The following is a 22,393-nucleotide window of genomic DNA, read 5'->3' as shown; positions in this document are numbered from 1 at the left end:
AGCGACAGGGCCAAGGTCAAGGCCAGAGCTCCAGGTCAGACCCGCGTGGGACTTTATTAAAGACCCCGCCCTCCATCTGTCCCGCCCTGGAATGTGAGCCCAGCTCCTGGATGGACTGTGCACAAGGCGCGCCCTGGGGTTAGGTGTTTCAGCAGCCTGGACGTTTTCTTTAACTGGTCTGATGGGTGCTGGGGAAATGTCCCCATCCAAAATCCTAGTTCCTCGAGGGCAGCTTGCCTGTGCTCTCAGTTGCCAGGAGGACACCCGCATTTTGCAGACACCTAAGAGGTGTCCAGTCTAAAGCGGTCAGAGTCAGACTGGCTGAGCCCAGGGCCCTGCCCTCTCCCGGTCCAGCTCAGGAACACTGCTGGGCGTTGAAGGCGTGTGGGGACTTCTTTGGTGACTTCTGGATGGAGCAGATACAAAAGTGTGGAGTCAGGAGAATCACAGGGAAGGCACAGGAAAAGAGGTCCTTCATAAAAAAGCTAGGCAGAAGATGCCGCCTAATTTCTCCTGATTTGTTAAGGTCTCTCTGTCCCTCTATTCCCAGGAGACTCCCACCCTCGATCCTGGTATGTGAGTGTCACCACTTAACTGTAGTTGGTGAAACAGAAGGCTTGGACACCAGAGATAAGAATTTTGGTTCTTGTAATTAGTGTTATTTATTAAGCACCTACTGGTATATACTGCCTGGCACAGGTAATATTGGAAAGATAAAGCTTGTGCCCATCCTCAGAGAAATGTAATCTCCACAGATGTTCTGAGCCCCGGGGTATGCCAACCTTAGGATGTCCATGAATGGATATGTTGAGGGGCTTGGGGGTATCCGTTGACTGCTTAAATTGTTTGCAGAACGTGGCCCGTACATGAGCGTTTTCCTGAGGAAGGAGGTGTCCAGCTTTTCTCAGCTGCTCAAAGGGTCTAGGACTTAAAAAGGTTCAGAATCCTTGCTCTAGACATCCGGACATCTGTGCTGTCAGCATTGCCCAACAGACAGCACTAAGGACCACCGGCATCAGAACCCTGTGGGATGCTTATTTCCAGGCCAGGAACTTCCTGAGTCAGTCTTTCAGGGGTGGGGCCCCAGATGTTCTGTTTTGGGGATGTTGATTTTGATGCACCACCAAATATGAGAACCGTTTTTCTGAGTTTGTGTATGTGCAGGTATCGTTGGCCAACAACTTATAAATAGTGATTAGTATCAAAGTCGTGGGGAGCGGGGGCCACACTGGTCCCCTGTGTCTGTGTGCCCTCCTTGGGAGAGAACCCCAGATCTGGGGTTGGTCAGGGGGGAAGGGTTGAAATCCCATTGGGATGTGACCCTCCCCCATATGTGGCACTAACTGAACATCCAGGGGGAAGGGCAGCAGTTCTGGCCCAGGGCTGGGAGCAGACCAGCCAGCCAAAGACACAGGCATGGTTTTGGTCTGTGAATCCTGAGTTAATCTCTCTGTGACATTACCCCAAATCCACAGACTCCCATCCCTCCCTAGACAAACCAGTCGCAGGATCTGGCTCAGGCCCCGCAAGGCTCACATCTGCTCTTCCTCTCCTGGCCTGGGCCCACTGGACTACCTCCCGAGAAGACAGTAGTAGAGATTCTGGGGTGAACCACCGGGAGTACCTCAGCCTGCCCCCGACCCTGGCTTCACTCTTCCATTTTCTCCCGCACCTCTGCTGGCAGGCCCTCGTAAAGGGTGTCCTCCACTAAGAGCCCCGACTTCTTGAGACCCCCACAGTTGCCCAGTTCTTCGGGCAGCGCCTCCCAGCGGTTGCCTTTGAGCTCTAGGCGGCTGAGGGCCCTGAGGGCCCCGACCTGGGGCGAGAGCTGGCTCAGATGGTTGTAGCCGAGAAGCAACGTCCGCAGTTTGCGGCAGAAGAAGAGCTCGTAGGGCAGGGCCTCCAGGGCATTGTAGGAGAGCGCCAGGTGCTGCAGATTCTGCAGGAGGCCCAGCTCGGGCGGCAGGGAGTGCAGCCCGTTGTGGGAGACGTCCAGCAGTCGGAGGCTGGAGCACATGCCCAGCTGGGCGGGCAGGGTCTCCAGCTTGTTGTGGCTGAGGTACAGCTGCTCAAGGCCCCGGAGCTTCCGCACGTGCTCAGGGACGTAGGCGATCTGGTTGTGCCACAGCCTGAGCGTGACCAGCTTCCGACAGTGCTGGAAACTGAGGATCTCCTCGATGGACCGCAGGTGGTTGTCCTTGAGGTCAAGTTCCTGCAGTGCACCCAGGCTGAACACAGCGTGAGGGATGCGCTCCAGCCCACAGGCCACCAGCTCCAGCTGCCGCAGCGCCACCAGCTTTTTGAGGCTGTTCAGGGCAAGCACACGGGCCCCGTCGTTGTGGAGGCTTAGCCGCTGCAGGTGCCCTGCTACATCAGTCACGCTGGCTGGCACTTTGCTGGCATTACTCCGCAGGGACAGCACCTTGAGCTGCTTCAGCTCCCGGAGGCTCTCGAGGGTGGCTGCCCGAGCCAGCTCCGGGGGGAAGAGCCCCTCGAGGTGCAGCTCCTCCAGGCCACGCAGCCCGAACACCCAGAGGGGCACTTGGCGCAGCTCCTCGCACTTGACGCGCACGACCTTCAGGCGGTCCCGCAGGAAGGCCTGGGAGGAGAAGGGCAGCCTGGTGGGTGAGTGCAGCAGACTGACCTCCTGCAGGTTTACCAGCTGCGAGAGGCCCGGGGGGAAGGTGATATCGCCAATGGCCTCCAGGCGGAGCGCCTCCAGCTCACTGAGCTCGAAGACGGTGTCCGGCAGCCCCGGGAGCATGCAGAGGGCCAGCTCAAGCCGGCCCTGCGCATTGCGCTGCAGCTTCTGCCGCAGCTTCTCGGGCGTCCACTCATGGTTAAGGCTGAGCTGCTTCAAGCGGCTCTCGCTGACCTCGGAGAGGAAGACGGCGAAGCGCTTGGAGTACAGCGAGTCGTACTGGTCGATGAGATGCAGCATGAAGGCGAAGTCATTCTTGATGTCTGGGATGTCACCCATGCCGGTCTCCTCCCGCACAGAATGGAAGGAGTATTCCTTGAGGGGCCGATGGAAGAGCCAGTAGAGCGTGTACAGGCAGGTAATGCCGTAGACGCACACGAAGGAGATGTAGCAGAAAGCCAGCTTGGAGAAGAGGTGGGCCTTGGTATGGTTACAGCAAAAGCGGACGTAGCCCGTGACCTCGGAGGTGTCCACCTGGCAGGACACCAGGAAGCTGATCTTCTCCACGTAGATGAGGCTGTAGACCAGGATGGCAAAGAACTTGCAGACTTTGAGCACCGTCTGCCGGATGTACATGGTGTACAAGATATCCCCCTCCTCCACGTGCAGGCGGAACTTCTTGACCTTCTCGAACAGAGCTTTGGCCTGTTCGCCCTCCTTCTTGTCCAGCAGGGTGACGACCGGAGGCTCAGTGACCACCTTCTCAGGTTCTGCCAGCACCTTCTCCTTCTCGCCCTCACCTGCCTTCCCCAGCCCTGCCGAGGATGCCTCGTGATTCTCCCCAGAGACCTCGGACAGGGCCCGCGTGGTCCACGGCGAGTCGAAACACTTGCCCAGGATGGAGACAAAGTGCTCGATCTTGGAGCTGGTGCCTGGGAACTTGAACCAGAAGCTGGTGCAGACCATGAAGATGAGCGTGTGAATGACGACCAGGTAGGGGAAGTACTTGGCGTACCAGTGGAGCGCCGTCTCGTAGCAGAGCTGGTTGATGAAGCTGTACTGCTGCAGGTCCAGGTTGTTCTTGAGGCCGCTTACCTCCCGGGGGCCCCCCAGCTGCTCGGAGACCCCGTGAGGCAGCAGCTGCTGGCACGGAGCCTCTGATAAGTTCTCCCGGGGTTCATGACTGGGCAGACAGATGATCTTGTCCTGTGTCACCTGGGGATGGGGGAAAGGGCAACAGAGGCTGAGGGGGGCCAGCAGGGCCTGAGGAGTTGAGGGGAGAGAAGCAGGCTGAAGGTGGGGGGGTCCCCGAACCCTGACTGCCCTCAGTGGGCTGTGGCTTCAAAAGAGTCACTAAACCTGAGAGCACCAGTCTTTGTCTTAAAAAAAAGGAGTTGGGTTGAATTGTGTCCCCCCTGAAAGATACAGAAGTCCTGACCCCAATACCTGCGAATGTGGCCTTGTTTAGAAATAGCCTGCAAAGCAGACACAATCGAGTTAAGACGAGGGCATTAGGAAGGGTCCCCTCCACCATGACAGTGTCCTTATGACAAGAAAAAAGGGGACAGAGACCCGCGCACAGAGGGAAGACGATGCGGAAACACAGGGAGAAGGTCATCTATAATGTGGCCTGCCAGAAGCCACGAGGATCTAGGAGAGGCGTGGAACAGGTGCCATCCCCAAGCCCTTGGAAGAAAGAGACCTTGTCCACTCTGATTTCGGATCCCAGTCACCGGCAATGGACTTCCGGACTTCCCAGGCCCCACCCCCGGAGGCCCCGCCCTCACCTGGAGCGTGCACCCGAAGACCCCAATCATGAGCATAGCCACGGTGAGGTACTCGGCCAGCACATCCCACCAGGGTTTGAGCAACTTGAAGGCCGGCTGCGGCTCCGTGAACTGCTTGAACTCGGCCACCGGAATCATCTTGCCTGTGGGAGAGGAGGCAGGCACCCAGGGACCCTCAGCAGGGGGCACCTGGTCACGGCCTGCACAGGAGCTGGACACAGGCCTCTGCCCCCGGCCCCAGGTCTGGCAGATGCCCTTCCCCCTCCCCCAGAACTCACCTCCCTCTGGAGCCAAGAGGCTCCTGTTCTCACCACTTGTACTGCCCGGCCCCCGGTCCCGTTCTGATGCCGCCTGCCCTCTCAGAGCTCAGGATGGGCGGCCGTCCCCCGGCTTGTGCCCGTGGCCTTCCCCCGGATCCCAGGCATCTCCTCCCACCCCTTGTCACGGAGCAGCCCGAGGAACACTCGCTCTGCTGCTCCGTCTCCGGAAACCCGGTGTCCCTGAAGCCAGGCCAGGCTCCCTCTGCCCCTGGAGCAGAGAGTGCCCCTGGGCCCAGGACTTCCGGGGTGTGGGCCCCCACCCCCTTCAGGGGCGCTCCGGGCACCTCCTCCAACTGGAAAAGCCGGCTGGAGCCTGGCTCTGGTTACGGGCCCAGAGGCAGCAGGGAGTGGCGCAGTGGAAGGCTGCTCAGCCCCCGGGAGGGGGTGGGGTGACCAGGACACAAGGGTTTCCAGGTGGGCTGATGCCCAGGACCTGAGGCAGAGGACAGACACCTGGGCTCTGATTGGGGTGGGGTGCCAGGATGGCGAGGAGCAGAGGACGCGGACGCGGCTCCCAGGGAGAAAGCCAGGGTGGCACCTACCACACAGACAGGGCTGGGTTGCCAGGCCCCTGGGCGGCCTGCCCACTCTGTTTGTCCCTGGGCTTCCTTTCAGACCAAGGTATCATTATTCTAGATTTGGACAGCCAGGGGCAAGTCACAGCGGGGTGGGCACGGGCCACAAGCTGGGACGTCACCCCCACAGCCAGGCTGCAGGGTGGCCTCCCAAGAAATCCTCCTCTCTTCCTGAGGCTGGAAGGGAAGGGAAGGGAGACAGCAAGGCCTACCCTCCCGGCACCCATGTTCCACAGTCTACACAGCCCAATTTCCCGTGGGTTCCCAGAGCCTGTTGTCCTTCTGATAGCCTGTTACTGGGCACAGGCTCTACAGCAAGGGGTGGTCTCTGGACCGCAGGCAGGTCCTCCAACCTCCCACCCCTCTCCTGGGGGAAACCTGGCCCACCCACGCCCATCGTCTCTCTGACACCTCCATGCCTCTCTTTTTGGTCCCAACTGGCCCTGAAGGCCTTGGGGTGACTCCTGGGCAGGGACAGGGGCAGGGTGGGGCAGGGATACAGGCTGCAGGCCCTGCCCATCCTGCTGAGGGCAGGGCAGTCCACTGCAGCCCTTAATCCCCCCAGAGGCTGCCAGTGATGGCATGCAACATGGGCACATGCCTGCCCACACCCTGGCTCCTGGGCTCCCTGACTCACCCAGGAGCAGGCGCACGCTAGGGGGTGCACAGAGTACAGGATGCCCGGCACATGTCAGTCCCTCACGCTCAGAGTCACACCCTGTCCTAAGCAAAAAGCAGAGGAGAAACGCCCCAGTGCATTAGCCAGTCTCTGTCACCAGGGGCAGCTCAGCAGCCCCCAGGGGCTGCATGAATATTGCAGCCACCAAAAGGGACACCTGGGGGCATCCACTGAGCTGAGGGCAGATCCAGGGCCAGGGAGCCGGTCATACACCCTCTGCCAGGTCCAGCCCCTAGGTTTTCCCTGCCCAGAAAACCTGTCCCTTCTAGGGAACACTGCTCAGCCGTCCAGCCTAAGAACAGTGACCCTGGGGACTGTGGCAGGAATGCCACACACGCAGGCAGGGACCAACCTCATGACCGAGCCCAGCCCACAGCAGTGGAAGCTCCGCCACCCACCGGCGAGGGACCACAGTCAAGGACCAGAAGCACACACACCCAGGACCAGAGCCCAGGAGCCAGGGTGTGGGCAGGGTCTCCATGGAAGGCCCAGGGGCCCCCATGGAACGAGGTACACACACAACACCGCCCAGGGCACATGCTGCAGTTATCATTATCTGTCTCCATGACTCAAACCTGATGGTCCCAACCTGCCATTAAGCTTCTGCAGACATAAGGCTGGGCCCCCTTTGTCTGAGCAGGGCTGGTGGGGCAACTCAAGGGGCGGGGAGCCCCGAGGAAACAGCAGGGCTACAGGCAACTTAGAGCCACCAGGTGCTCTCAGGGCCTCGTTTTATCCCACCTCTGTGGGCGTGGGAGCCAGAGCCCCCCTTTCCCAGACTCGAGCATGGTGACAGAGCTTGCCCAAGGCTTCAAGGTACAAGTGGCGTTTCAGGCACGACCCCCAGGTCCCATCTGTCTGGTCGCACCTGCTCTGTTTCACCCTGAGTGAGAACCTCTCACTGAGATGCAGCATCTTTCCTGAAAGAACCTCAGAGGGGGTTCTGGCCAAGGGGCAACAGGGGCGGCTCTTCTGCAGGCCAGGTTGGGGGTCCGTGTCAGCACAGGACCAGGTTCATGCCCCCTACCCAGCTTTAGCTTGGCCCATCCATGCCTCACCCCTGCTTCTCCTGTCCTAGGCCCTCCCCAGGCCCCCACCTTGCTCCCCAAACCATGGCGATGGAGGGTTCTTCTGATCTGGCCCCTCTCCCCACCCACAGCCTGTGTTGGGGGCCAAAGAAGACACAGCAACAGGCCTTGGAGAACACAAGGTCCAACCTTTGACTTTTACACAAGAGAGAAATTGGGGTACGGGGCTGGGGAGGGTGGCCCCTTGGTGACAGACCCAGGGTCAGGTCCAGGCCTGGGGACTCCCAACCTCCTACTTTTCCAACCTTCCCTGCTAGGACTTGGGGGTCTGGGGAGTCTCAAGAGTCCCAGAGTGGGACAACCTGGGGTCCTAGGACCACACGCGGTAAGGTTCTGGGGTGTTGGGGGGGTCCCAGAGACAGTGCTACTGCTATTGGCTCCACAGGCAAGAAGGGGGAAAGGGGTCAAGCCCCCCGGGGTCTCCCCCAGCCCGCTGATCTTCATTCCGCCCTTTGCCCCCCTGGAGCAATGCCCTTGGCTAGCCACGGCTGAGGCTCTCTCCCCCCAAGCCCCTCCACAGCTCCTTGAGTGCCTGGAGCAGGATGGGCTTGGGCCACAGTGCCCCCCACTCCTGGGATGGACCTCCAGACCCCCCTCCCCGCCCCCACAACCCCATCCCCATCAGGGAGAGCCACCTACCCACAGCTCAGGGCTGGACGATGGGCCCGACTGCTTGGTGTCTGGGAGCAGAGTGGCTGGGACTCCTGCAGAATTCCCCGGCCAGCCTGGGTGAGTCAGGGCCGGGGGCGGGACAGGAGCCCAGGAGCCGCCCCACCGGCTTACGGGAGCCCCAGCCCGGGCCCCACCTCCTCCTCCTCCCCAGGCAGTGCTCGCAGGTTGACCCCTACTCCCTAGCCCACTGGACCGCGATAGGAGGGCGACCCTAGCCCAGCAGTCCCGAGATGAGCCGGAGGGGCCAGGACTGAGGATCAAGGACCTTAGGACTCGGGGCAGCTGCAGCGCCTGGGGACACAAGGAGGTGGAGGTGCTGTGCTCCCAAAACCAACTTGGGGTCACCCTGCAGGGAGCCAGGCTGAAGAGAACCCAAGGGAGGGCCTCCTCTGCCCACACCGGGGGCAGCCACCAAGGAACCTGCGACCAGGAGAGGAGGGGAGGGGGCTTTCCCCTTCCTGCCCTGACCAGCCACCCTCAGGAAGCCAACAGAAGGTGCTCGCCTGCCTGACCCTGCCCAGCCTGGACGCCTGTCCTCTGCTTGGATAGCGAGGAGTAGGAAGATGCTCCCAGGTCCCAGTGGGGGGCACAGGGGTCAGAAGGCTCTGGGAGTCAGGCTAGGAGGAGGGTTTCTGGAAAGGAGGATTTTGCCTTCCCACCCCCACTCTTTCCTCCCCATGGGCCAGGTGGAGGAGGCCTGGGCTGGATTAGATGTGCAAATCGTCCAACTTGGCCCTCAGGCTTCTGTGGTTGAACCTTGACCTGCTCTGTCTGCAAAACTTCAGGGACCTGGTCAAGGTGGGAGAGAGGGACCCTTCCCCAGTGAGTTCAGTAGATGAGCAACAGCCTGAGACCTGACCCGGGGCATTGGGACCCCATAGGCTTAGGTTCCTCTGTGAAATGCCACAATGGGCACCACATTTGGGCACTGGACCTCAGTGAGTTCCGTGTGGACGCGACCACAGGCCACCAAAAGTCAAACCTTCATTGTGTGCACAAGATAAGCAAGGCCCGTCCTCTCTCCAAGCCTCTGTCCCAGCAGGGCAGGAGACACAAATGGCACATGAGGAGAAGGTTAGTTTGTGATATGACAGGGCTGGGCTGGGCATAGTCTCCCCGGGCTTCTTTGTGCCTCTGGAGAAGCTGGGGACTGCGCCTGGAGGGGCAGATTCCAGTTTTCTGCCAGAACATCCTGATAACACATTGCTTTGGGCCCTTGTGCAAGGATCTCTTGGTCACTGGATGGAAGCCCCACGCACTTCAGACACACATCTCCTCTGCTTCCACTGTGGCCCCAGCACTTGGAGTGGTGTCTGGCACCCAGCGGGCATCCAGTACATGATGGATGGGTGGATGAGTGAGGTTTTGTCTTAGATGTGGACCCTGAGACAAGGAACTGCATGCAGATAAGTTTATCTGGAAGGCAATTCCAAGCAGCACTAGTGGTGGGGCAGTGCGGAGGTGAGGCTGAGAAGGGGCAGAAGTCAGTAAGCATTAATGACAGTGTGTTAATGAGTGAACAAGCCTGTGGGCAAAGAGGCTCCACTCAGCTGGGGAGCTCTGGGAGATGATGGGGAACATGCCTCCGATTGTCCCCATCCAAGGGGTGAGAGAGCTGACATATTGATGCCTCAGCTCCTGTCTGTCCCCGCTGAGGTGGCTCTGGGTGGGGGAGGGGTGTTGACTTCCGACTTCCCCTGCACGTGGGGACTGTGGGTGCTCAGGGTATAAGGAGGAGGGGGCATCTGCCACAATGTAGATGCTTAGCGGCATGGCTGGGTCCCAGGACACCCGCTCACACCGCTTTCCAGCTGTTCTCCAGAAAGGCTGCCTGCTTGGTAGTGCCTGAGTTTTCCCACATTGATAACATCCAGCCTTTAAAAAAATTGTACAAAATCTGCATAACATAGAATTTACCATCTTAAAACCATTCTTACATGTACAGTTCAGTGGCTTTACGCACATTCATGGCATTCTGCAGCCGTCCCTACCATCCACTCCAGAGCTTCCATCTTCCCAGACTGAAGCTCTGTCCCCATGAAACACTCACTCCCTGTCCCCTCCCTGAGCCCCGGCCCTGCCACCCACTTTCTGTCTCTGTGGATGGGGCTCCTCTGGGGACCTCCTAAGAGTGGGATCAGACAGGATTCATCCTCTTACTTCTGGCTTATTTCACTGAGCACAGTGTCCTCAAGGTCCACCCACGTTGTAGCAGGTGTCAGACAGAATGTCCTTCCTTTTTTTTTAAATTTATTTAAGTATCATTGATATACGATCTTATGAAGGAGTCACATGAACAACATTTGGTTACTACATTCACCCATACTATCAAGCCCCCACCCCCACCCCGTTGCAGTCACTGTCCATTAGCGTAGTGGAACGTCCTTCCGTTTTAAAGCTGGATAATATCCATTGTGTAGATGCACCACTTTCCTCCTCCAATGGGCACTCGAGTTCTTCCACCTCTTAGCTGTTGTGAATAGTGCTGCTATGAACACGGGTGTGCAGGTATCTCAAGTCCTCGCTTTTAGGTGAGATTGCTGGATCATACTGTCCTTTCTGTTTAATTTTTTGAGGACCTGCCATACTGCTTTTCACAGTGGCTGCACCACTTTATATTTGTAACAGTGCATAAGGGTTCAAATTCCCCCCACATTCTCACCACCACTTGTTCAATACCCAGCTTCAAACGTTTTGTGAACCTGAGGTAAGTTATCTATTGCTGTGTAACAAATTACCCCCAAACCTAGCAGCTTAAAACAACAAGCATTTATTGTCTCCCACGGTTTCTGAGGGTCAAGAATCTGAGGGGTTCAATAGTCCTCCTCCCCCACCAGGCCCCAGCAACCACTGATTTGCTTGGAATCACTATAGATCTGCTTGTATTTTCCAGAATTTTATATAAATAGAATCATATGGTGCATGCCACGCATGTGTGACTTCTTATGTTTAGCAGAATGTTTCTGAGGTTTGTCCCTGTTTTCACTGTCTCCATAGGTTGCTGCTTTTTATTTCTGAGGCATACTCCATTGTGTGGTGTACTTGGGTTTGTGCAATCTATCCCCCTGTTGATGGACAGTGGAGGAGTGTTCTTGCAGGAAGGCAGAGTCCAGAGCCCGGTGAAATGCAGAATGGACTCAGTGTAGACTTGGGACCTTGCACCACAGGAGGTCAGAGGGTGGACCTCTGGGTGGGCTGATGTGACTCAGGAGGGTGCTGCTGGTGGGTGGGTGGGCAGGCAGGGGCACTGGGCTCCGGTCATGCCAGGAGGGGCCCCCACAGTTGACACTTGGTAAACCTGGGGAGAAGGTGAGACCCGGAATGGATCTGCAAGGCAGTGCCCCGGGGAGTGGTGAGGAGCACTTCTCCCAGAATGGGGGAGGGTCCATGGGAAGGGTAGGGTCCAAAGAACACCCCCTCCTCACACTTCTGCCCCCTCCATGCCACAGTCCCCAGCCCAGCAAGGCTCTCCACAGAGACCCCTGCCAAAATGGCACCTCCCACTCCCGCTGGCTGGCCTGGGTTGGCCAGCCTCCAACGGGGTTGTCTCTGCCCCTTCATGTCCCCGTTTTGACACCTCCTAGCCCGCCTCCCTTAACCTTGTCCCCGCGAAAGCGGGGCTCTGCCAGGAAGCCTTTGCTGACTTGACTTCACCCCTCCTTGACATCCTTGCTTTCTCTATTGACCCCAAATCCGAGGTGCACCCCTCAATCCCCAAGGAGTAGGGGGTTTTCCGGAGTCTGGGAAAAGTCTTCGGAAGTGAGAGGCGAATAGGCCCCAGGGGATCCTGCGGGGCGGTCGCGAAGGCGAGGACAGGGACCAAGGCCATCGAGCGGCCGGATTGGTCGATTGGCGTTGGTCCCGCCCCCATGGTTGCCAGGGCCCAGCCTATCGGTGTGCAGGCGGGCCTTGGTCGCCAGGTGGTCGGGTAGGGGGCCACGGCAGGTGCGTGTGTTTGGTCGCGGCGAGGCCGGGCTGGGACCCTGCGGGACTCCTTCCAGGTCCCTCCCGCGGTGGCCGGGTCCTTGGGCGCAGCCGCGGAGAAGCCGCGCCGCCCTCCCTCCAGCACGCGCCTGCCCGCTTCAGCGCGCTCCCGGGTCCGGATCAAACACGCGCCCGCGGCTCCCCGCTTGAAGCCCGCCGCCCCCTCCCCTCGCCCGCCCTGCGCCCGCGGCCTCCCAGCCCCACCCCAGAAGACCGGAGCAGAGCGGCGGGCGGCTGGAGCCCGAGGTGAGCGCGGCGCGAGCAGGTGGAGGCGGCGGCCTGGACCCGGGTTCGGCGGGGGGCGGGGACGCGCCCGGGACGCGGCTCTTTGTCTCCCCGAGCCCGTTCGCGGGCAGCGGGGCCTCTACTCCTCCAGGCAGGTGCCCGCATCCCGCGGGGAGGCCCGGAGAGCGCGCTGGAGGCTGGCAACGGGACCCGGCCGTGAGCGCCCGATCCTCCATCTGGAGCCCGTGGCATCCCCCTTTCTCGAGTCTGGTGGCCTGGGTCTCGGAGGAGCCGAGGGGTAGGGGCGTGGATCTCGGGTCCTGAAAGGGAGCAGAGTCGGTGGGCTGCGGCGGGCCGGGCCTCTCCACTTTGGGGGAGGACCGCGGGGGTGGAACTTGGGGACAACAGCCCTGAGCAGCTGAGCTGGTGAGCATGTGGGTGGCTGAGGGGGGAGGGAAGTGGATCCAGACTGGGGCTTGGATGTCCATGGGTGGCGACGCTGGGGAAGTGCCAGTGGGGTGCCAGGACCCGGGCTCCTGCGGTCAGAGCAGCGGTCTGATGCTGATCTCTGCGTCCCCGGCAGGTGCGGCATGGACAAGAGGGACAAGGCCAGGGCTGGGGCCACCGCGCGGACGCCGGCTTCTCGCCCTCCTGGCCTTCCGACCCCCAGACCCCCAGGGTCCCCCCGACCCCCTCCCCCAGTAACCAGCGCGGCCCTCCGAGTTCTGGGAGCCGCGGGAGCTGCGGGGCGAGGGCCCCTGGCTGAGCGAGCTGGGGGCGTCCGGGCAGCCGTCGTCCCAGAGACTGCTTCCCGGGTGGGACCAACGCGGAGCGGCGGGACCGGCCCCCGGAGCCCGGGTACCGGCCCCTTTCCCCGATTCGGACGCCACTTTCCTACCCCCTTTCTTTCTGAGGCCCCAGTTTCCTGCCCGTCTCCTGGCATGGTCTTGACTCGCCTTCTACCCGCAGCCTCCAGGCCCCCGGTGGCTGGGAGAGGGGAGCGGCCCCCTGCCAAGACCCCCGGCCCGGCCTCTATCTCTAGCCCGGGGCGTTCCAGCGGCACCGCCAGGTAACACGCCTCCTCTCCCCTAGTCCCTTAGCCAAGGGTTAGTGTCACTATCTGGAACCTTTTAATTCTGCACATGAATTGGGGCGTGGGAGCCCTTGCACGTCAGTGGGCGCCAGTGGAAAGCCATTAATGGCCCGCAGGAGCACATGTGCCTCCTTTCACAGACGGGAAAATGTAAACTTGGGAGAGGAAGCAGGGGCGGGGGCTCTGCCCTGAGCGCGTTCCCTCCTGTCCCCAGGGGAGGCCCTCTTGGGCAGAAGGGGCTCCGGCCCCAAGCTGAGGAAGCTGCGGCCAGAGGAAAAGCCCCAGAAGCGCCCAGAAGGAGCGCCCTGAGCGCCGCGGCACGGAGAGGTAGGCGGCCTGGGGAGGAGCGGGGTTCCTGGGCAGTGAGAGGCACCAGCCGGGAAGGATCGGTGACCGTTCGGCCTTCTGCTTTGTCCCCAGACTTATCGGGGCCCCCTCCAGGCACCTCTTCCCCGGCCATCTCCCGTCGGTCCCGGGCTGCGGGTGCTGAGGTGGGTCTCCCCCGAGCAGCCCCGAGTGCTCGGCCGCGGCCTCCGAACGAGGCCCCCAAGAAATCAATGGGCAGCGCCCCGGAGCGCAGCACAGCAGAGCCGAGCGCCGCCGCCAGGAGGCGACCCAGCGCCGGCGGGGGCCTCCAGAGGCCAGCTTCGCGCCCCCCGGCCTCCAGCGCCACTCCTCTGTCCTCTCCAGCCCGCTCTGGGGCCTCGCTCGCAGGAACACCCCGCGTTCCGGGGCATTCTTCGCAGTCCAAGTCGAAAGGGCAGCAGGTTCTGCGCCCCCCACAGGCCACGCCCCCAAGGAGGAGCTCAGTCCCCGGTCCTCGAACCTCTACTCCTTCGACCATACCCCCTCCGCCAGGTTTGCCCGCACAGCCGGCACCGCCTCCTCTCACCACAGCCACTGGCCTGCCAGACACGCTCCCGCCCTCGCCTCCGACCACGCCCCCCTCGACTCTACCCTGCCCGTTGGCCACGCCCCTCATACTAGCCCCTCCTCCCTCAGCTACACTCTTTCTTCAGCCCCTCCCCTCCCCTCCAGCCACACCCCCTCTTCAGGCTCCACCCACACAGGGTGCCTCCTTTCCGGACTTGCCCGCCTCTCCTTCGGCCACTTTTCTGGTCCCATTCTCTCCATCAGTGGCGCCCCCTCCGCAAAGTATGACCCCCACCCACTCTTCTCCGGTTTTGCCCCCTCTTCCGACACCGCGTTATCCTTTGGCCACACCCACCCCGCCGTCCTTTTCCGCTTTAACCACGCCTCCTCTTCAGACTCCGCCCTGTGCGCTGGCCACGCCTCCAACGCAGGACCCTCCTCTGGCCGCATCCCCTTCGCAAGCCTCTCTGACCAGCCTCTCCCCGCAGGGTCCTCTGTGCTCTCCGTCGGCCTTGCTCTCACTGCCTCTGCAGGCTCCTCCCTCTCCCCTTGCCACGCCCCCTCCACACACCACGCCTCGCTCGCAGACACCATCTCCTCTGGCCACACCTCTTCCAGCCCTGCCCTCTCCCCAGACCCTGCCCCCTACACAGACCCCACCACCTCTGCAGGCCATTCCGTCTTCAGCTGAGGCCCCTCTGCAGGCCCTGCCTTCCCTGGCCTTGCCCCCTTTGCAGGCCCCTCCTTCTCTTCCCCCTCCCCTGGACACGCCCCCTTACCCAGCCCCACCGTGTTTGGCCTTGCCCCCTCTTCAGGTTCCTCCCTCTACCCCTGCCTCGCCTCTGCAGGTCCCTCCCTCCTCCATGGCCACAGCCCCTCCTGAGGGTCCACATTCCCTGGCCTTGCCCTCTGTGCAGTCCCCTCCCTCTCCCCCTGCCTCACCCCCTCTGCAGGTCTCTCCCCTCCCCATGACCTCGCTTCCTCTACAGACCCCTCCTCCCCCTATGCACGTCCCTCCCTTTCGCTTGACCACGCCCCCTCATCAGGCCACGCCCTCCCTCCCTGCCTCATCCCCTCTGCAGGTCCCTCTCTCCCCAATGGCCACACTCCCTTCGCAGGCCCCACCTCCCCGGGCTCTGTTCCCTCTGCAGTCCCCTCCCTCTCCTCCTGCTTCCCCCACTCTGGAGGTCCCTCCGCAGCCCCTGGCCACGCCTCCTCCGCAGGCCCCTCCCTCTCCCCCTGCCTCCCCGACGCTGCAGGTCCCTCCGCTCCCCCTGACCACGCTCCCTTCGCAGGCCCCACCTTCCCTGGCCGCGCTCCCTCTGCAGGCATCCCCCTCTCCGCTGGCCTCACCCCCTCTGCACGCCCCACGCCGTCCCCCGACCCCAGGTCCCGATGCCCCGGTCTCAGGCCCGCGGCTGACCCTGGCGCTGGCCCCGGCTCCGCCGCCGCCGTCGCGCAGCCCATCCAGCACGCTGAGCGGCCCGGACCTAGCGGGCCACAGCAGCAGCGCCACGAGCACGCCTGAGGAGCTGCGCGGCTACGACAGCGGGCCGGAGGGCGGCGCTGTGGGCTCCCCGCCCGCCGACGCCGAGCTTGCCGCCTGCCACCCGGCCTCCTGGAGCCGCAGCCCCGCGCCGCCGCTGGCCGTTCGTGGCACCCCAGGTGAGCAGCCCTCCATACCGCCGAGCCGAGGGGGTGAGGCGGGAGTGCAGGGAGCAGGGCTGCGGGCGAGGCGCTCCTCAGGGGCAGTGGGTCCTGGGGCCGGGGCCGGGAGGGCAGGGGAGGGGTCGGAGGCGAAGCCTCTCCGCTCGGGGCTGGTCGTGGAGGGGCGGGGCAGGGCGCGGGCCTGCGGCGGGCGGGGCTCCCACTCGGGCACAGCGTGACCTTCTCCCCGCAGGGGAGCCGCTTCCCTGGTCTCCCGCTGCCGGGACGAGCTCCGCCGAGGGCCTGTGTACTATCTACGAGGCCGAAGGGCCCGAGTCGGCGCCTGCCGCCTCCGGCGTGCTGGATCCTGGGTCTGGGCCTGGCGCGGGCGGTGGGAAGGCGGCGGCGGCGGCGGCGGCAGCAGCGGCGGGGGTGGTCCCGCGGGGCGCAAAGCCGGCGCGCCTGGGCGAGCTGCCGCTGGGGGCGCTGCAGGCGAGCGTCGTGCAGCACCTGCTGAGCCGGACGCTGCTGCTCGCGGCAGCCGAAGGTGCCGCGGGCGGCGACGGCGGTGGGGACCCCGGGGACTCGGGGGCCGGTGGCGTCGGGGCCGGTGCCCGGACTGCGCTCAGCGATGCTGAACTGGGCCGCTGGGCCGAACTGTTGTCTCCCCTGGACGAGTCCCGCGCCAGCATCACCTCGGTCACCAGCTTCTCCCCGGACGACGTGGCTTCCCCACAGGGTGACTGGACCGTGGTGGAGGTGGAGACCTTCCACTGAGCCAGACCCCGGGCCCGCTCACTCACCCCGCCCCAGCTTTAAGATTCGCCCCTCCGATACGCCTGTCTTAGACCCCCACCCTCCTCCGCCAGAGTCCTGGTCTGTGGATCGGTCTTAGTCCCCTAGAGCCCTAGAATTGTGGCCGAGTCTCCCGACCCATCCGCCTACGGCCAAGGTTCTGACTGAACCCCGCCCCTTTGGCTTAGGACTCCCTCCCTTTCCTGGAGCCCCGTCCCCTTCGGCCTATGCCCCGCCCCATGTCCTGTGTTGTCAGCCGCGCGCAGCTCAGTTTGCAATAAAGCCTGGAAGTTGTAGCCTGGGCACCTTTGCGGTAGCCGCTGGGGCCGGGCCGGAGGCGGTGCTGGCGGCTGTGCGCGAGTAGATTGTTGCCCGGCTGAAGGCCTTGCGCACACTGGGCAGCGGCGCGGCTCCTGTACGGAGGATAAGACAGGGCACGCGAGACCGGGCAGCGGTGCGACCCGTCCAGTGCCGCGCCCCCACGTGCGTGAACGCGAGCCTTTTGCCGTCTGACGTTGGGCCAGGTGGAGCCGCGCGACCGAGAGGTTGAGCCAGTGTGTGGCTGGCGTGGACAAAAGACCAAAACTGTCTCTACACTCCGTCAGGGGAGCCGGCGCCCCTTGGGGGGAGACACGTGGGAAGGGCTGGCTCAGGTCTGGGCAAGTCTGGGGCCTTTCCTGAGGCCCCTCTTCACAATGCACAACCCCCTTACCTTGGCTACCCTGGGGTGCGTTTGGGAGGGAGGGGTCGCCCGAAAGAGGGCGACTTCGTACCCACCTGCACCCTCCCAACTCTGGGCGCGCTACCCTCTGCTCATGGAGGAGGCTCCAGTGCAGAAGGCAGGCCTGTAGCAGGGCCCGAGATTCATCAGGACCCAGTATAGGGCCTAGGGCCCCACCAAGGATCCCGTGTCCCCAGGGGGCTGACTGTGCCAGGCGGGGTCTCTGGGGAAGTAGCCTTGCCTAAGGCTGGGTGGGAGACCAGGTAGTCTGCCCATTGCCCCTCCTCACCAGGTGTCCTCTCCGTGCCCCTTTGTGCCTGCCAATCCATGGGCCTCACCTTTTCTCCCAACTTAGCATGTCCTCTGCAAGCCCCTCAGGCAAGCATCCTCGCCTGTGGCTCACAGTGAACGTTTTCACAGCCATCCTCGGTCCCCATTTATCTCCCCATCTGAATTCCTTGCCCTTCCTTCCAAGGCCCAGTCACCTTGACCATGGACCCCCTTTGCCCAAGCCCAGCCCAGGCCCTTTATCCCAAGTTCCCCTACAGGAAACACATCCTCTAGCCCTTTCTGCCTTAAGGGTCTTCTGCTTCATAACAAGAATGATGGAGGCCAGTGGGGACCACAGCCCCCAGGGCAGGTAAAAGGACAGGGTATGACCCCGTGTTAGGCCCGTAGCCCTGTTTCTGCCCCCAGACCCAGTCCCCGAAGTCCACTCTGTAGCCAGGTTTCTGTCAGACACAGATCACCAAGTCCTGCCTGTCCCCACCCAAGATGTGGCCACCTCACAGCCTGGGGTCACAGGAGACAATTGGCCCTGTCCCACTGGGGCCCTGCCACCGCCACCCTGGGAGCCGGTGTGTGCAGGAAGCAAGCTCCATGGGGGAACCCCACAAAGGACTCTGCCTCTGGGCCTCCTTCCCCCAGGGAAGCCACCACTCATTGCTCCTACTGCCCAGCTTAGTTTGGACTCTGCCCTGGCATCACTGACCCCCCAACTGTGGTCCCCTTACCTAAGCTCTCCCTGGCTACCCGGTGCCCTCAGTTCAAAGCACAAACTGTGGCTCCAGAGCAGAGAAGCCAGTTCCTGGTATGGCCACGTCCACTCTCTCCTGTTCCTTGTCACAGGGTGTAATGTGTCCCCTTGCTGGTCCCTGCCTCATCTGGCTTTATGCTTTTGCCCTTGGATCTGGCTCCAACACCTTAGCCTCTTCCAGGAAGCTTTCCCTGATCCCCCAACACTTCACACACTAGCGCGCAGGCTCAGCCCCGACCCCCAACCCATGTCTGTCTCTGCTGCACTGGGAGTCCCTCAGAACCAGGCATGGAAGAAGAGCACCCTGAAGGTTTCAGGAAACGTGTGCTGAATGAACACAACCAGATCCTGCACCTTCCTGAAGCCCCAAGACCTCACACTCCCCATTGTCTCTCGGGGGAAGCCCAAGCTGAGTGCCCCCAGTGGGAATCATGCCCCCAACCCACTCCTCCCTGCCCATCTCCAGAGCCACCCTTCTGCAAATGCATGCTGGAAGGATCCGTCTGGCATCCTGACCTCTGGGGTCCTCTTTGACGTGCTCCCCTCCACCAGCCCTCTCCCCCAGCCCCCACACTTGCTCCCACCCCTCAGTGAATGTCCTGCTTTCCTCTCCATGCTGCCTCCATCCCGGGCAGCCTCTTGGCACCCTAGCTGGCCTGCTGTGACCTTTGCCCCTGATTCTCTTAGATGGAAGGAGGCTCCCAAGGGCGAGGACAGCCCACTGGCTTTGCAGGAAAGGGGCTGGGGACCTGGTCTGCTTACAGTTCCTCCAGGCACTCCACACTCAGTGTCCCTTATCTGTGACTGTGTAAATACACTTTATTTTCCATCTTTCCCGCCTGGGCAACATGTGGAGTGTGAACAGGCAGTGTGCAAAATGGTGGTGGGCAGTGTGGGGGCACATAGGAGAGCCCCGAGATGCCCACTCTGGTCTCCAGACATTGTAACACTGAGAAGTGGGTGACCAGGAAGGGGGGCTGAGCATGGGTCCCCACCCCAGGGGGCGCCAGGGAGACTGCTTGTGGCGCTGCTGCTCGAGGCTCCAGGAGCACCAGGGATCAGCCCCGGGGGTCACGAGGCGGGGGTGGCGGTGGGGATTTGGGGACATCGCTGGACTTTGGCACCGTTCTCAGCTCTGACTCCACAGAGGCTGCGCGGCCAGCAGGGGCAGGCGAGGGCAGGCAGCTCCCTCGGGGAGCCTCCTCCCCTGGGCTTGGCCCTGACCCTGGCTGGAGAGCGAGGCTAGGGGCACAGGAAGGGGAGTGGGGGCTGAGGGCCCCTGCAGAGAGGCTAGCCTGGGTCGGGGAGCCCCTCCATCACTGGCCAAGACGGTACGACAGGGGCATCTCACAGAGGAAGATGTGGGGCGCTGGGGAGAGGGGATGTCTTCACCTCCTCGCAGCTGCTCTGGGCCCCAGAAGCAGAGACAGTCACTGCCCTGGCCTGGGCTGGTTCCCACCAGCCGCACACACCTGGTGCCTTGCACACAGTAGCGGGGCTTTGGTTTCTGCTGCAGGGGCCACAATGCCTGCACCAGGCAGGAAAGCCCAGCCTGGCCGTGTGTCCCCTGCGGCCAGGGTCCCCAGGAGCATGGTGGGAGGTACAGCCCAGCTTGGAGCTGCCCTTCTTCCTCAGGCCTCCTCCACCTCCTAGGCCCTTCCGGGCCTGGCCGCCCTTGTCCCAGAACGGCTGGAAGGAGGGAGCTTCCTGCTCATCCAGTCCCAGGACCTCTGGGTTGTCCCCTGCCCTGGCTGCTAAGAGGGCCCCCCCCCCCCGGGTAACTGGGCCCGGAGGGGTGCGGACCAAGACGTGTGAACACTGTTGGGGAGGGGCGGCCTGCCAGGACTCTGCGGATCCTCAGCCTCCGGCCCTACCCTCTCACCTGCTGCGCTGGGCCCTTGGGTGGGAGTCAGTTTCTGCAGTCCAGCAGCCCGTGGACGAACAGGCAGCGGCCCCTGGCTCCGGGCGTGGGCACGGCCTCAGTTGTCCAGGCCCTGACTATAGGGTGCAGCCAGCTCGTCGGCGTCGCTGTCAGAGCTGCCCTCGCTGTCCTTGGCCGGCCGCTCCAGATGGCGGAAGAAGCGCGCGTCGCGCGGGGACAGCGGGTAGAGTGCGTCCTGCAGCGCCGCGCCCACACCCACGCCCACGCCCACGCCGAGCAGCTCCTCGTCGGACGATGGCAGCGAGTCTTCGTCCAGGTGCCGCGCCAGGCTGAGCCCGTCGAAGGCCAGCGGGTCCTCGAAGGGCGGCGGACCCTTCAGCAGCCGCACCTGGGGCGGGACCGGCGCTGCAGGCGGTCACGGACGCCCCGCGGGCGGCGTCCGACCCCCGGCCTCCCCCGCTCGGCTCCCCGAGGCCCCCGCGCCGCGCCCGCGCCGCCCACCTCGGCCTTCAGCTCCTCTATCTGGTCCTTGAGCTCGCGAATGTACTGCGAGGAGTCCGAGTGGTTCAGCTGGCCCTGGATGCGGCCCTCCTCCCTCTGCGGGCGGCCAGGGAACGCGGGGTCAGGGCGGCACCCGCCCTGGGGCCCGCCGCCCGCGCCCTTCCCGCCGCTCACCTGGATCTCCAGCTCGGCGATGCGCTGGCGCATCTCGGCCACCGCCGCCATGCTGTCCGCCTCCCTCAGGCGCACGGCCATCACTTCCTCCTTGCTCTGCGGACGAGGGAGAGGGGAGGTCAGGCGCGCGGTGGGCCGGAGCCCCCGCAGCCAGGCCGCGGTCGGGCGCGCACCTTGCACTCTGCCTCCGCCTGCTTGCGGCGGCTTTCGCTGAGCTGCGTCTGCAGCCCCTTGTTCTGCGCCGCCAGGTACTGCAGCTTCTCCTGCAGCGCAGCGCGCTCCGCCTCCACACGGTTCAGCAGGTTCCGGTGGATGTGGTCCTGGGAGGGGGCACGCAGGGCGGGGGCGGGGTCACGGCCCGGCCGAGGGGCCCTGCCGCGACACCACGTGCCCGTCCCCAGCGCGTGGCCACCTGTGTCTCCAGCTCCACCACGCGCTGCCGCAGCTCGCGGCCCTCGGCCAGCGCCTGGGCCTCGCGGAGACGCACGCTCATCAGCTCGTCCTGCAGCTCGCCCAGTGCCATCTTCCGCGGGGACTCCTTCCAGCGGCCGCCGCGGGACAGATGGGCCTGGGGGCAGAGGCCAGGGTCAGTCCCGGCCGCAGGGCCGCCTCGAGGGCGCGCCTGGCCGCTTCGTGCGCGTCACCTGCCAGGTGTCCGACAGCTCCTGCAGCTGCAGCTTCAGGTCCCGCGCGGAGGCCACCGCCTCGCCCTCCCGCACCTTGAGTGCCTTCAGTTCCTCCTGCAGCTGCGCCACGTTGTTCTCGTCGGGCAGCGAGCTGTTCCTCTGCGGGAAGAGAAGTGATCAGAGTCCAGGGGCTGCAGAACCGGGACCCCAGCGCACATTTCCCCCGAGAGCCACCTTGGGCAGCCCTGCTGAGAGTGGGTGCACTCTGCACCCAGGAGGAGCTGGGAGCCGTCCCAGGACGAGAAGCAGGCCAGCATCTGCTGTGACGGGACTGTCCTAGGCCACCACCACCCCCAATAAACGTTCCTGCCGCCCACCCACCTGAGAACCCGAGACCCAGAACCTGTCCCAGGGGGAGCTGAGAAGCCCGCGGATTACAGCACCCTGTCCCTGCCCCCCACCCCAGGCCAGGCAGCTCCTCCCCACTGAAGGGGCTGAGGGCGTCCCAAGGGCTCAGGGGTGGGATTTGTGTTCTAGCTTCTTGGACAGAAGTCCAGCTTGCTGCCTAAGGTCCTCACTGGTCCTTGCTTGGCTCTGGGGGCTGGAGGGAGGGCCGTGGATCTACCAGGTGCCACTTCTGTCCAGTGCTGCTGGGCTGGCTGATGAGGACTGTGAGGCAGATAGCCCCACACAAGGCTAGGGCCGAGACGCCCACCTGGGTGGGCGCCCCAGATAATGCAGAGCTCCTACCAGTCTGTGAGGGGTCCTAGTGGCCAGGACACTTCCCTTTTTCCCCAGGCTCTGTGGGTGTTGAGTCAATACTGAGTCAGCATGAAAGGAGTTGAGGACAGACCAGGAGGCCTGGGGCCCTTTCAGGGCTGTAGGTGGGAGAAGGTGGCCCCGATCAGCCCCCTGGGTGCTGTTTCCATGAGAGTGGAGTCTGGGAGAGCAACCCTGACAGGCAGGGGCCTTCCCTCCCTCTCCATCCTGGAACCCAGGGCTGGGGGAGACACACAGGTGGGACATGTGTCCAGGGAGCCCAGGACAGCCACCACATGGCTGGCTGCTTGAGGG

The 22,393-nt window shown here is 63.2% G+C and overlaps 3 protein-coding genes across 9 annotated transcripts in view; 1 reads left to right on the top strand and 2 right to left on the bottom strand.

The window, feature by feature from the left end:
- Positions 1 to 631: 631 nt before the first annotated feature.
- Positions 632 to 7,801, bottom strand: LRRC8E (leucine rich repeat containing 8 VRAC subunit E). Of its 4 annotated transcripts, none has more exons than XM_036890777.2 (3): positions 7,730 to 7,801; positions 4,429 to 4,572; positions 632 to 3,856 (listed from the first exon to the last, which is right to left on the bottom strand). In XM_036890777.2, the coding sequence occupies exons 2-3, from the start codon at positions 4,564 to 4,566 to the stop codon at positions 1,649 to 1,651; spliced, it is 2,346 nt and encodes a 781-aa protein (XP_036746672.2). In that variant the 5' UTR covers positions 4,567 to 4,572; positions 7,730 to 7,801; the 3' UTR covers positions 632 to 1,648. The 4 variants fall into 4 exon arrangements, with proteins under 4 accessions (XP_036746672.2, XP_057345674.1, XP_036746671.2 ...); XM_057489691.1 differs by lacking the exon at positions 7,730 to 7,801 and adding an exon at positions 4,707 to 7,573 and having other exon boundaries at positions 4,429 to 4,571; XM_036890776.2 differs by lacking the exon at positions 7,730 to 7,801 and adding an exon at positions 4,740 to 7,573 and having other exon boundaries at positions 4,429 to 4,571.
- Positions 7,802 to 11,861: 4,060 nt separating this feature from the next.
- Positions 11,862 to 22,393, top strand: part of PRR36 (proline rich 36) — a 20,274-nt gene continuing 9,742 nt past the window's right edge. Inside the window, exons 1-8 of one of the 3 annotated variants that reach the window (XM_057489688.1) lie at positions 11,894 to 11,992; positions 12,123 to 12,269; positions 12,555 to 12,829; positions 12,941 to 13,040; positions 13,279 to 13,391; positions 13,485 to 14,752; positions 14,786 to 15,602; positions 15,838 to 16,675. In XM_057489688.1, the coding sequence (XP_057345671.1) occupies positions 12,562 to 12,829; positions 12,941 to 13,040; positions 13,279 to 13,391; positions 13,485 to 14,752; positions 14,786 to 15,602; positions 15,838 to 16,361 (3,090 nt within the window). In that variant the 5' untranslated portion in view covers positions 11,894 to 11,992; positions 12,123 to 12,269; positions 12,555 to 12,561 and the 3' untranslated portion in view covers positions 16,362 to 16,675. Of the gene's footprint in view, positions 11,993 to 12,122; positions 12,270 to 12,554; positions 12,830 to 12,940; positions 13,041 to 13,278; positions 13,392 to 13,484; positions 14,753 to 14,785; positions 15,603 to 15,837; positions 16,676 to 22,393 lie in introns of those variants that run through there. The other 2 variants (XM_057489689.1, XM_057489690.1) reach the window with 2 other exon arrangements.
- EVI5L (ecotropic viral integration site 5 like) overlaps positions 18,931 to 22,393 on the bottom strand; it is a 25,876-nt gene continuing 22,413 nt past the window's right edge. For both annotated transcript variants that reach the window (XM_036890689.2, XM_036890690.2), the window contains 6 exons: positions 21,338 to 21,478; positions 21,106 to 21,261; positions 20,867 to 21,013; positions 20,694 to 20,789; positions 20,520 to 20,615; positions 18,931 to 20,406 (listed from right to left, as the gene is read on the bottom strand). In XM_036890689.2, coding sequence (XP_036746584.2) covers positions 20,116 to 20,406; positions 20,520 to 20,615; positions 20,694 to 20,789; positions 20,867 to 21,013; positions 21,106 to 21,261; positions 21,338 to 21,478 — 927 coding nt within the window. In that variant the 3' untranslated portion in view covers positions 18,931 to 20,115. The remainder of the gene's footprint in view (positions 20,407 to 20,519; positions 20,616 to 20,693; positions 20,790 to 20,866; positions 21,014 to 21,105; positions 21,262 to 21,337; positions 21,479 to 22,393) is intronic.

This window comes from Manis pentadactyla, chromosome 12, assembly GCF_030020395.1.
Source record: "Manis pentadactyla isolate mManPen7 chromosome 12, mManPen7.hap1, whole genome shotgun sequence".
Classification (NCBI taxonomy): Eukaryota; Metazoa; Chordata; class Mammalia; order Pholidota; family Manidae; genus Manis; species Manis pentadactyla.
The sequence above is the reverse complement of the archived record's forward strand: the minus strand, read 5'-3'. Positions and strand labels throughout refer to the sequence as shown.